The sequence below is a fragment of the Humulus lupulus genome, chromosome 7 (genome assembly GCF_963169125.1).
Source record: "Humulus lupulus chromosome 7, drHumLupu1.1, whole genome shotgun sequence".
Taxonomy (NCBI): Eukaryota; Viridiplantae; Streptophyta; class Magnoliopsida; order Rosales; family Cannabaceae; genus Humulus; species Humulus lupulus.
The window spans coordinates 194,681,025-194,693,006 of NC_084799.1; the positions used below are offsets into that span (position 1 = coordinate 194,681,025).

The 11,982-nt window shown below is 29.2% G+C and overlaps 1 protein-coding gene across 3 annotated transcripts; it reads left to right on the forward strand.

Moving 5' to 3' along the window:
* Positions 1-6,304: 6,304 nt before the first annotated feature.
* LOC133789027 (probable ADP-ribosylation factor GTPase-activating protein AGD14) lies at positions 6,305-11,691 on the forward strand. 3 transcript variants are annotated; one of them, XM_062226742.1, is made up of 15 exons: positions 6,305-6,561; positions 6,692-6,812; positions 7,128-7,189; positions 7,278-7,365; positions 7,437-7,498; positions 7,582-7,675; positions 7,809-8,258; positions 9,017-9,481; positions 9,668-9,826; positions 9,901-10,002; positions 10,112-10,165; positions 10,395-10,473; positions 10,559-10,604; positions 10,715-10,870; positions 11,283-11,691. In XM_062226742.1, exons 2-14 carry the CDS (start codon positions 6,714-6,716, stop codon positions 10,854-10,856), a joined length of 1,902 nt encoding a protein of 633 aa, XP_062082726.1. In that variant the 5' UTR covers positions 6,305-6,561; positions 6,692-6,713; the 3' UTR covers positions 10,857-10,870; positions 11,283-11,691. The 3 variants fall into 3 exon arrangements, with proteins under 3 accessions (XP_062082726.1, XP_062082727.1, XP_062082728.1); XM_062226743.1 differs by having other exon boundaries at positions 10,718-10,870; XM_062226744.1 differs by having other exon boundaries at positions 7,594-7,675.
* Positions 11,692-11,982: the final 291 nt, after the last annotated feature.

The following is an 11,982-nucleotide window of genomic DNA, read 5'->3' on the forward strand; positions in this document are numbered from 1 at the left end:
CTATTAACAACAAAAAATTTCACTAATATTTTTCTGTCATATATAGATTGAGATATGGATAAGGATTCAAAGATTTGTGTGTGACATCACTTTTTTCTTTTAATTTTTTAATCTATTTGTTTTATCAATAAGAGAAATTCCCTTCAACATATATAATAGTAATACAGCCTTTAAATTTTTTTTTTCTTATGAGAATATAGGCTTCTATGGGTAAATCATACTGCATTATTTTTAAAAACAAACTCTCAAATATGTTTCTTATGTAACTGGTTTTCTCTCTTTCATTTTTTTCCCTCTCATTTTATCACTTTTATGGTTGAATATTAAAACCATCCCGCCCTCTAAATTCTTATTTGCTCTCATTTAATACTCAAAACTTGAAACTGGTTAGGCTTGAAGCCTTTTATTTATTTATTTATATTAATATTTGTACAATGTTTTTTACTAGGGTTTCCCCCCATAAGAGGATTACATTAAATTAAACCCAAATCTCTCTCAATTAATTTGCTACATATAGCAAGTAGTAATATGTTTAATTTGTATCTTCCATTATCTTTCTAGTTTGTAGCTAAAAATCCATAAAAAAAACTATACAAGATAAGAAGCTAAACCAAGCATCAGATTCATATATACATATATATATATATATATTGAACATTACCAGAATCTACATGAAACCAGCTTTTTTTAAAAAAAAAACTGTACAAATTTCAGTAAAATTAGGATTAGAAAAACATATAGAATGAACTTTTGAAGTACATATACACAAAGTAGTAGGCCTTGAGAAGATTTGGTGGAGAGTTGTAAGCAGCTACAAGCAGCTGGTGATATCAAGTGCTTCTTTAAACCTCTTCTTGATTGCAGCCTCATCATGATCATGACCATGATCGTGGTGATTATCACTGACACTTTCCCAACCTTTCTCACCTGATTTTGGTTTGGATATGGGATTGTGCTCTGAGACCCATTTCAGTATTGAGATTTTTAGCCCAGAAAATGTTGCTGCCTGAGTTGAAGCTGGACAGCTACTTGACCTGTTGTAATTGTTGGACAAGAAAAGCATTGCTGCAGTGGGCGCCATATACTTAGCTTAGTGTTATTATTATTATGAATATTACAGCTACAAAAAATATCTCATATGTTTATATATATATATATATATATATATATAGAGAGAGAGAGAGAGAGAGAGAGAGATTGATAGGTTTGGACTTGTTGAGTTGAGACTAAACCAGAGCACAATCAAATCTGTGGGCTGAGTTTGGTTGGTTCTGTGTTTTGAGACTTTTGTGAGTGTAAAGAAGAGTAATGATCAGATGGGGTCAATTCTAGATAAGCTTAGAGAAGAATGAGAGTGATTGGTTAATGGTTTGGTCAACTTAAGTTTAAGCAATTGTATTTGGGGATGTGGATTGAGCTGACCCACAGTATTGCCCAATGTATTTGTAACTAAAAGGAATCTATGAGTATGAAATGATCGATAGGCTGTGTTGGTTGTGGGACACGTGTCGGGACCCCATGTTTTTTTTAACAGGATGGTAATACCATGGTCTATTATTTGCAAAACTATCATGACATACCTTCATTTTCAATTTCACCAAAGTTATAGTTTGATTTAATGACCTTTTCCACTAAGGAAAAGAAAATGGTAACATTTTGTTGCTTAACAGATGAATTGTCACATCAAGTGACGAAGAAGACTTTGATGCCAAGTCAAAATATTACATCAACTAATTTGATAGTACCAACTAATAATTTCACGTTAATTAATGTAATATTTTAGTGCATATATCTTTATTCATATAAGCAAGCTTATTCAAAAGAAGCATACACGAATTTGCCCTGGAACAAGCAACAAACACCCCTAAGAAACACAAAAGGGAAAAATGTAACCCGATATATGTAGATAGAGTCGGTCTCGCCTTAAGGCGAGTGAGGCAGCTACCTAAAACCTATTAGGCCCATTTTTTTTTATATCATCATATACATATATTAAATATATTTCAAATTTTAAGATATTTATTATACACAGATAATTCTTGAAGTTTTTTTTTTAAATATTTTTTAAACTTTAAGGTGGTGAGTACTGAGTTATAAGGTTTAGTGAGAAAAAATAGATACTGATTAACTTCTTTTGACTTTAATTTATTTTATTTTTCATTTCCAATGTAATAACAGTATATTTATATTCTAACATTTTTTTTAATAGAAATTGTCATTAATTATAGGTTAACATTTCAAATTATAATGTTGGTTTGGTAATTGATAGATTTAATTTTATTAATATATCCTTAAAATAAAATATTTGTGTATATATATTCCTATTACAATTTTCATAATACCCTATTTTGTTTCTCTTATTCTCGAAAAGTGAAATTCTCTCGTATGCATTAGTTTTTAATCATTTTGTTTTAATTGATATTCTTATTAGGTTCTATGACTTGGAGATTGTTTGTTGTGAAAAAATTTAAGAAGAAAATTTGTGTATTGGAGAATTCATCTACAACTTTAAATAATAAATTTGTAGTACTTTTATTTAGAATATTTGATTTTATTAGGTGAGTGTAAATTTTTTTAAAATTTGGATGGTATATTAATATTAAAAATATAGTTTTTTTTTTCTTTTTCATCAAATGCCTCATTTTAAAATTTTGCCTAAGGCCCCAAAAAAGCTTAGGCCGGCCCTGAGTGTAGAAATTAATACAACTTGTTAGTTCAGTCGGTTATAGCTTGTTGTTCCTTGAATTCTCCAGCTATATATTGTTTAAAAATTATGTCCAAAAATTGGGTTGGTTTGATTGGGTTGCATTTGATTGTTCATTCATTCCCATCAAGAAAAATAAAAGTAAAATTTGAACTGTATAACATGGTATAGGGCACTGTATAATATCACAGCTTAAAAGAAACAAATACTAGAAAAGACCCCTACTGGTCTGTCTTCTAGAATAGGGAATAAAAATGGAGCAAAAAGTACTCATCTAACACTTGGAATCCTATGAGCACTTATATTGGATGAGCTAAAATGTGTTATTCTTTATAATATAGAGAAAAAATAGTTAAGTAGCATTCCATTAGATGATGTAAAGTTATATTTTTTTTACCTAAATGAATAGTATTTCTTTATATGTAGTGAAATACTATTCATCAAGCTATAAATATTTTATTATTTTTTTATAAACTTTTGTATATATATGAGTGTAATACTATTATTTTAATTATTTTATTTATTAAAATAAATAAAATATTTTTAAAAATATAATATATAAATAATGTAAAGAAGCAGATATATGGTATAATGTAAAAGTTTTGAGGTAAATTATAAAAATATATGTTTTTGTGATATATTTTATACTACACTTTCTTTATAATATTTAGCTAAAACTCATAAAAACATCTCTCATCAGCTCCTTTATACATATATTTATAATAGCTATGCACAAACTCCAATTAATCCATATCTACATTTACATAACATTTACATATCCTTTATATAATATTTTAATATTTTTTTTATAACTTTTCTCTCTATTTAGTATATATTTATTATTTTTTTTTCTTTTTCAATTATTTTATTTTACTTTGAGTAATAAAATATGTTTAAAGATATAATATTTAAATGATGTAAAGAAATATATATATATATATATATAGAAGCTGATATATAGTATAATGTAAAACTTAGAGGTAAAATAGAAAAAAATGTGTTTTGATGAGGTATTTCAAAGATAGAGTAGAGCACTCAATGTGAGTGCTTTAAGTACTCTTCTATAATTTTCACATACCAACAAGGTTTTGTACGATAATAGCTGCCATGTCATCACACACATAATTTGGCCAATTCTTGAGAAGATTCAAAAGTGGTGCTTGAATGCAGAGTCAATCATGAATAATCCGGGCCCTAGATAAGCTTTAGAATTACACAACATAATATGTAGGGTAGGTAACCATTTGGTACCCTGTATGTATTTTTGCAAAGTATTATTTTAGTACCTTCTGTTTTCAATAATGCTCATATGGTACCCTGTATTTTAAAATCGTACATATTTGGTACCCTAAACTCAAATTTAATTAATAAAATTTTACCAATTTAATCAAACTGCTGTCAATTATGTAAGTTCCAAATTTAAATTTAATTACTTAATTACATATAACTGATGACAGTTTGATCATATTGACAAAATTTTATCTATCAAATCTAAGTCTATAGTATCAAATATGTATAATTTTTAAAATACAGGGTACCATATGAGTATTTTTGAAAACAGATGGTACCAAAATGATACTTTGCAAAAACATAAAGTACCAAATGAGTAAATTCTCTAATATGTAATTATTCTCAATTATGAATTTTTTTAAGTAGGGATCTTATAATATTTAATTGTATAGTTGAGATTAATTATATATCATCACGATGTGATCGCTCTGCAAATTGAAAGTACATTTACCATTATTCTTATTTTTAGTATATATTTTTTCTTTTTGAGTTTATCTCTTAAAGAATTTTTTGGATCTTTATTTATTTGGAGCCTCTTTGGGGTAAGGGCTCTTTAACTTGCATAAACCAAGGCAGTTCCTAAGCCTCATCTTCTTCTTTTATATATATTTTTTTGAAGGGATAAACATATAAATATCATTTCTTTATACTTAATACATATAATTACTCTCTATTTCAAAAAAATGAGATTTATACCATTTTTTTATAATATTTAACTAAAATAACCTTAACATATAAAAAATATATTAAGAAAATATATAAATTTTTTATTGAAATAAGATTTCAAATTTATATTAATTTTAAGGTAAAATACAGTAGTTTACGATTTTCTTAAAAATTCAAAAGTGTAAACAAATTCTTACATTATATTTAAATTTAAAATAGTAAACAGGTTATTTACAACTTATATTTTAGTTGGTTTGAAATTGTAAATAAATAGTTTTTATTTAACAAAAATATAATTAATGAGTTTATTCTTTAATTATTTAAATGAAATGGTAAGTAATGAGTTTATTTTTGTAATAATTTATTTTAAAAAATTCTAAAATTTCTTAACATTATATATAAAACTATTAGTATTAATTGATATATCAAGTTTTTCATTATAAATTTTGGACAAAAATTAAAAAACAATAATAATTTATATTTAAAAGTGTGAATAAATAAATTGCATTTATTTGAGATATTAGAAGACTATGAAAGTACATGACATTGAGAAATTTGAAACAATTAAACTATTCGAAAATGACAATTTGTAAATTTTACTATAAAAAAAAGGTATTTGTAAAGAAAATTAAAAAAAGTGGGCAATTTTATGGAGTGATATAAAAAAAGATGTATATGTGGTGTTTGTCATTTTTTAAGTGTCTAATGCTTTCTATCTATACATACATTTATTCCATTTAAAGGATTAATTGATGTGTTGAGGGAGAAGTTTTTTTGGGTGCTTAAAACATTGGCATTGTTCCTTTGCCTTGATAAGATTATTTGATTATGTTTAGATCACTTTTAATGGAATATCTATATTTACTATATATCTAAATTATAATTAAGAATTATTAAAAAAGTCATACAATAAATGCTTTATTCTTTAAAATTTTTTACCATTATTTATAGTGTTTAGCATACTATATATTTATGTTACATTATTCATTATGTAAACATATTATATTATTATATCTCTTTCTTTATATATATAAACAGAAATAAAAGCTTATATATATATTTATAGGTTTCATCATCTTCTTCTTTTTTCTTTCTATATATATACCTATTAATAGAGTTTTATTTATATTTTATAATATTATTATATTTAATTTTTATTTTAGCACAACATTATATATACTTCATATAAAATATAACATATTTATAAGTTGATCATATATTTTATAATATTAATAATTGAATAAAAAAAGATAAATTGGTATTGGAAAATATATAGATTTATAGTTATAGAAAATATTTGAAATGAATAAAAAATGTTTGAAAATATAATATTTAAATAATATAGAGAAAAAAAAATAATGAAGATAATATTTGGTATAATGTAAAACTTAGAAGTAAAATAAAAAAATATATATTTTGAGAATATATTTTAGAAGATGGAGTAGAACACCAGTGCTCTTACCAGTTATATATTGCTTGTAAACCGTTATGTGATTTGTGGTTGAATTTGATTTCAAAAAGGGAACACATCTGGCAAAACCTCACACCATTAATTTCAAGGGAAACCGTTTATTTAAACTCTCTATCCAAACTAGTTTTTGTTTTAGTTTTTTTTTTTTTAGCTCATCAATTTAAGACAATTTTAGCTAAAATCTTTTAAGGCTTTAGGCACAGACCAAAAATATAATAAAATAAAAAAATAAGAAAAGGGAAAACGATGTCGTTTCAAAACTGCTAATGAAAACGGTTATGAGCGGGTAATGACTTATGAAAAATTGGGTGGCAATGGCAATGGCATGCATGGATTTTGGTTTGGAGAATGTCCGGCATTGATGTACAATTCTCCCAACTAAGCCAATTCACCTTTCTTTTCTTCTTCCATTTTTGCTCATCTTCAACAGGTTCATCTTTTCTCATTGTTCTCTCTCTCTCTCTCTCTGTATATATATATATATATGTATGTTTGTATATATTGTTTATGATTTCATTTACAATATGAAAAATTATTGTATATGTACAATCTTTATTAAGGGTTAAACTTCTCCTGGAGAAAATGGGGAATCGACTAAAGGAAGACGATAGAATCGAAAAGACGATTCAGGGCCTTCTCAAACTTCCTCAGAATCGAAAATGCATCAATTGCAATAATTTGGTATCAATTTTCTACCTTTTCAATTTGAATTTATTTAGAATTATACAAAAATCGTGCCCCCCAAAAAAGACAATTCTCTCTGATAAATGCTTTTCATGGGAATTTTTTACTTGAAATTCTTGACATTAGGAAGGTTACCTTTCTGCTATGCACTTCAATTTCAGTAATAATAGTATGTTTTTAGGCTTCTTCTTCCTTCATTTAGTTTTAGAAATCGTGGGATGGGTTTGAAGTTCTTGTGTATAGCTAGGTAATTAGGATATTAGGGTTTAACATAACAATAGCAACGTGACCAACCTGCATTTCTCTTTGCAGGGACCACAATATGTTTGCACAACTTTCTCCACATTTGTATGTACCAACTGTAGTGGAGTACAGTAAGTGTTGATTTTCTTCTTCTCTTTTTTGGGTGGTGCATATTGTGTATTCTCTATCTGTTGACTATTTTAAGTTCGAATTTTTCAGTCGTGAGTTTACTCACCGGGTAAAATCAATATCAATGGCAAAATTTACTGCAGAAGAAGTTAGTGCACTTCAGGCTGGTGGGAATGAGGTAAGCAAGAATCTCTCATTTACTCATTTATGTTCATTCAATACTGTCTAACTTAAATTTTATTAAATTAGCGAGCAAAGCAAATATATTTCAAAGATTGGGATTCTCATCGTTGTTCCTTTCCTGATGGCAGGTTTGTTTTGATGCTTTTGCTTGTTGGGTTATAAGTTGTTTTTTGATGTTGAATTTATAGTACTAATAAGCAATTTACTTCAGTAACATTCACAGACTTCGGGACTTTATTAAGCATGTATACTTGGATAGGAAATATACTGGAGAGAGGAGTACTGGACTACCAAGACTTAGATTGGTAGCTCCCCACTTATTGCTTTTTTTTGGACTTTTATTGATGTTGTGAGTAGAAAAGTTATTAGATTCTGTATGTCTTGCCCAGCCAAAAGGGTAACAACTTAGAGTTTAATACTTGTTTTCTATTTTTGTAGAGTGACAAACATGCCTCCAGTGAAAGTAGGAAGGTTAATAATTGTGGTGCCGAATACAGGAGTTGTCATGATGAGGACAAGTTTCAACGGACTTATACTGAAAAATCCAATCATCTAGGAAAATCTGATGACAGAAACATCAAGTATTACTATGACGAAAGGCAAAGTCCTCAGTACTCGAGAGAAAATTCAAGACATGGAGGTTATAGAAAAAGTCCTGTTCGCTTTGAGGTTGTTGATGACAGGTTCAGGGATGAGGGATTTGGAAACCGCAGGCTCTCAACTGGAGATTCCAAGTTACCAAACAGAAAGGGGACCATGCATGGTTCTTGCTCCCCTGTTGCACGTCCTATGAGAGAGATATTAGGGGAGAATGTTCCTACTCTACAGGTTGGTGAGAAAATGAAAGAAAGTAATGGGAATCATGCTGATGGTTCTGCTAAAATTCAAGTAAGCAATCTCTTCCACATATACATATATAGTTTTGTTTATGTATATGGATATTTCTGCTTTATTAACATATCAACCCTGCTATTGTGTAGTCTTCCTATAATCAGGAGTAGAGCAAGGCTGCATTAACCTATTGATTCTGTTGTATTTCTTCCAGTACGAAATGTGATTATTAACCTTCATTAATGTAGTGTTGTCTTTTGTTTAGCATGCATGGAAGTTGGAACTCTCAATTGGTGTCTTTAACATTAGTTTTCTTTGGATGTGAAATTAACATTTTGTGCCAATGTGATAGACCCGATTATTGATAGCAAATATAGATAATTAAAGGGTATATTGGTCATTGTAGTGAAGAGGTAGTAGATGAGCTAGAGTAGGGTAGTATATATATAGGAAGGTAAGAAGAATGAGAGGTTTATGTGGATGGTGATTTTGTATGGGCAATAGCTAATGGGAGTCTCTTGAATGCCTCATTGTTCTCAGGTTCTATTAAGTTCAATCAGTTTGTACAATTAAACATCAATGATCAAATTTTTCTATTTTCTATTTTCTTCTATTCTCAAATTCTCTGTTTTTACCTATTGTTTTGTCTTCTGAATTGAGGATCCTACTTGGGGTCGATCACAATGCAGGTTTCTGGTTGCTTGATGTTTCTATGTTTAGCAGCTTGTACTATTATAGTTTAAAATATTTTCAATTACCATATGCACTTTTACAACTTTTCTTATCATAGAAGATCTCACTTGCAAAATATTCAGGAATCCAACCCAGTGGAGAAAGAAAATGGAAATTTACAAAGCTTGATTGATTTTAGTACTGAATTGGAAAACCCGGATACTGCAGCCATGTCACAAACTCAGCAAGCATCTCCACTCAATACTAGTAGCAGCTCACCATCATTTCAAACATCAGTAAAAGAGAATCCATCTGAGGCTCCAAGTGCAAACACTTTGGAAAGTTTATTATTTGCCTTGTCAGTTCCCTCAGCTGAGGATGTCACATTACAAACACCTGACAATGATATTCTCTCAACCAATATTCCAAATCACTCTTCTAATGATGATTTGCCACAAGCTGCTAGTAGCAGCGGCACCGTTGTCCAAGTTACTGACAATTGGCCATTTGAGAGTATGTTGCAGCATCGACCTTCTTCATTGCTTACTGCCGGAAGTGACTCTTTTTCACAGCAGGCTATGATATCAAATGAAGGTCCAAAAAATGAGGTGATGAGACAAATGATATTGGTTCTCTTCATATTTATGTTTTGGGATCACCTCTAAATCATCATCAATCACTCTATTTTGATATCAAAGAACAAACATAAAATTTATTGATATATACATTGATGTTTAAAAATTTCCAACAAAAAGGCTTTGACTTTCTAATACTTGTTTCATGCATATTTTCAGTCTAGTTTTTCATCTTTTCCCAATAATGCCCAACGATCTTTACTCGTCAGTGCTGAACAATCTTCTGAAGCTTTACCAAGAGCAGTGCAGGATGCCAACAATGTAGGTGAAAACCAACTTGTTGAAACAAGTTCTAGAATTAGAAAGGAGCTACCGGAGGTAAAATGGATATTTCTATAATTATTTAGGTTTCTTTTTAAAAAAAATTGTAATATATTTTGAATACTCTGCAGGACCTTTTCACTGCAAGCTACTCAGTGATGGCTACACCAGTTTCAGCCTGGCAAATTCGTCCACCTCACGAAATGGGTTTTAACTATTTTCATAACACAATGGTCTGTCTTACCCCCCAAAACAATCAAGTCCTTTATCTTTAATCGTTCTTCTGTCTTTTCCTTTCTTTTTTAAGTAGGTTTATAACTTCCCATTATGTCTCATTCACAGCCTGCACAAGCAAAATCAACTAATCCATTTGACATCAGTGATGAAGGAAGTCAGGTGCAAGCAATGCTTTGTGTTTCAGTTATACTTTTTCTTCTTTAATTTTCTGTTATATGAATCTTTTCAAAGAGAATTTTTGTTCCACCAAGGACACCAGTATGGGACTTTGTAGATATGGACACTTTAAATGTATTTGTCTGCTTAGATAGTTTTATTATGCCTATGTTATTTCTTATAGTTTTCAAGAACATTGCAGTGATTTTCAAATTTCATTTTCGCAATGCAGTTGAAGACACCTCAATTAACAGCCAATGCTTCCATGATGCCTCCACAGTCACACTCCATCGATTCCACCTTATCTCCTTGTAATTTTACTTTCATCATTATCTACTTTCATTTTCTTATTTGTTTTGGTTCTGGGATTTTTTCATGCCTAATTAATCATCTCAGGTACGTTCACTGGGCAACAAGTGCGTAATAATATACAATTTGCCAGGTAAAGTTTTCTTCTTGTCCCTTATATATTCAATATTTATTACAAATGACCATATTATACTATCTCAATTTTTGGTGTTTTAATGTTGATTTTTTTTTCTTCATATATAGCAGACCACAAGGAATTGGTAGCTTTGGAGTTGAGGGGACTCTTGTTGGCTCCATAAACATAACTCAGCAACCAAATGTTATATACCCAACAACTGATAACACTCCACAATCTTCTTTAATAGGAAGAAACCCATTTGGGTAGATATCTGCAATCTGGTAAATTTTACTATTTTGATAAACACTTCAATAATATGCTGACAAGTTCTCCTCATCAAATTCATTCCTCATTGTCATGACTATCAATTAATTTTTCAACTTTTACTTTGAAGAAAAGAGAAGTTAAAAGTATTTAAGTTGATTTGTATGGAGAAGGACTCAACAACACAGTTAGAAATGGCTTAACTCTCTTTCTCTTCTTAATTTGTGTATTATTTATTTGTCTTCATCTTTTTTCAAATGGCCCAGGTACTTCTAAATTTCCTTACCAAATATTGCATCCTTTTTCCATTGGAATCTCTTATTATTTTCTTAATTGTTATTTTATTAAGGTCTACTAATCTTGCTTGCAATGATGATTATTTAATATCATTTTGTCTCATCTTTGTTTTTGTATTGAACTTTATTGCAGAAGGTTGTTGAAGGTCATGACCATGACTGATGACAAAACAAAGCAGAAAGCTATGGAAGCTGCAGCTGATATTTTTGGTATATTTTTGTTGAAATTGTGTTGACTCATTTCCTGGTAATGAATTGGTGTCATCAGGAGTTGATTCAATAGCAACAGATATAAAGGATCAGAAGCTAACAGTAATGGTGAAGAAGTTGAAAAAAGTAGGGAAAGTTGATATAATATCAGTTGGATTGGTACTGTAGATTGCTCCTACTGGAAAGGAGTAAGTTGTAATAAAAATACCAGGCATAATGAATATGCATGTTACTATTCTGAGCAATTATATACATTTGAGGTTAATACTTGTTTGCTTAAGTTGAAACATGTGCAATAATTGGAGTTGGTTATTTGAATGAAAAACATTTGTTGGAGGTTATTTTTACAAGCATTTCTCTCAATGCTCATAAACAGAGAAAAAAGAATGTTCCAAACTCATTTGATGATGACAATACTGAGCTCTTGGTGGCAAATAATAAAACTATTCAAGATAGGCAAATTTAAATGGCCAAATTACAATTCCAAAAACTAACTGGCCTGTTAACATTGACATAATTAACTGTCTTTAATATTAATCTAAAAACTGATTAATATTAATTTCAACTAATATAAAGTTTTTCAAATAAAAATTAATTAGTCAAATAATTAATTAATTGTATAT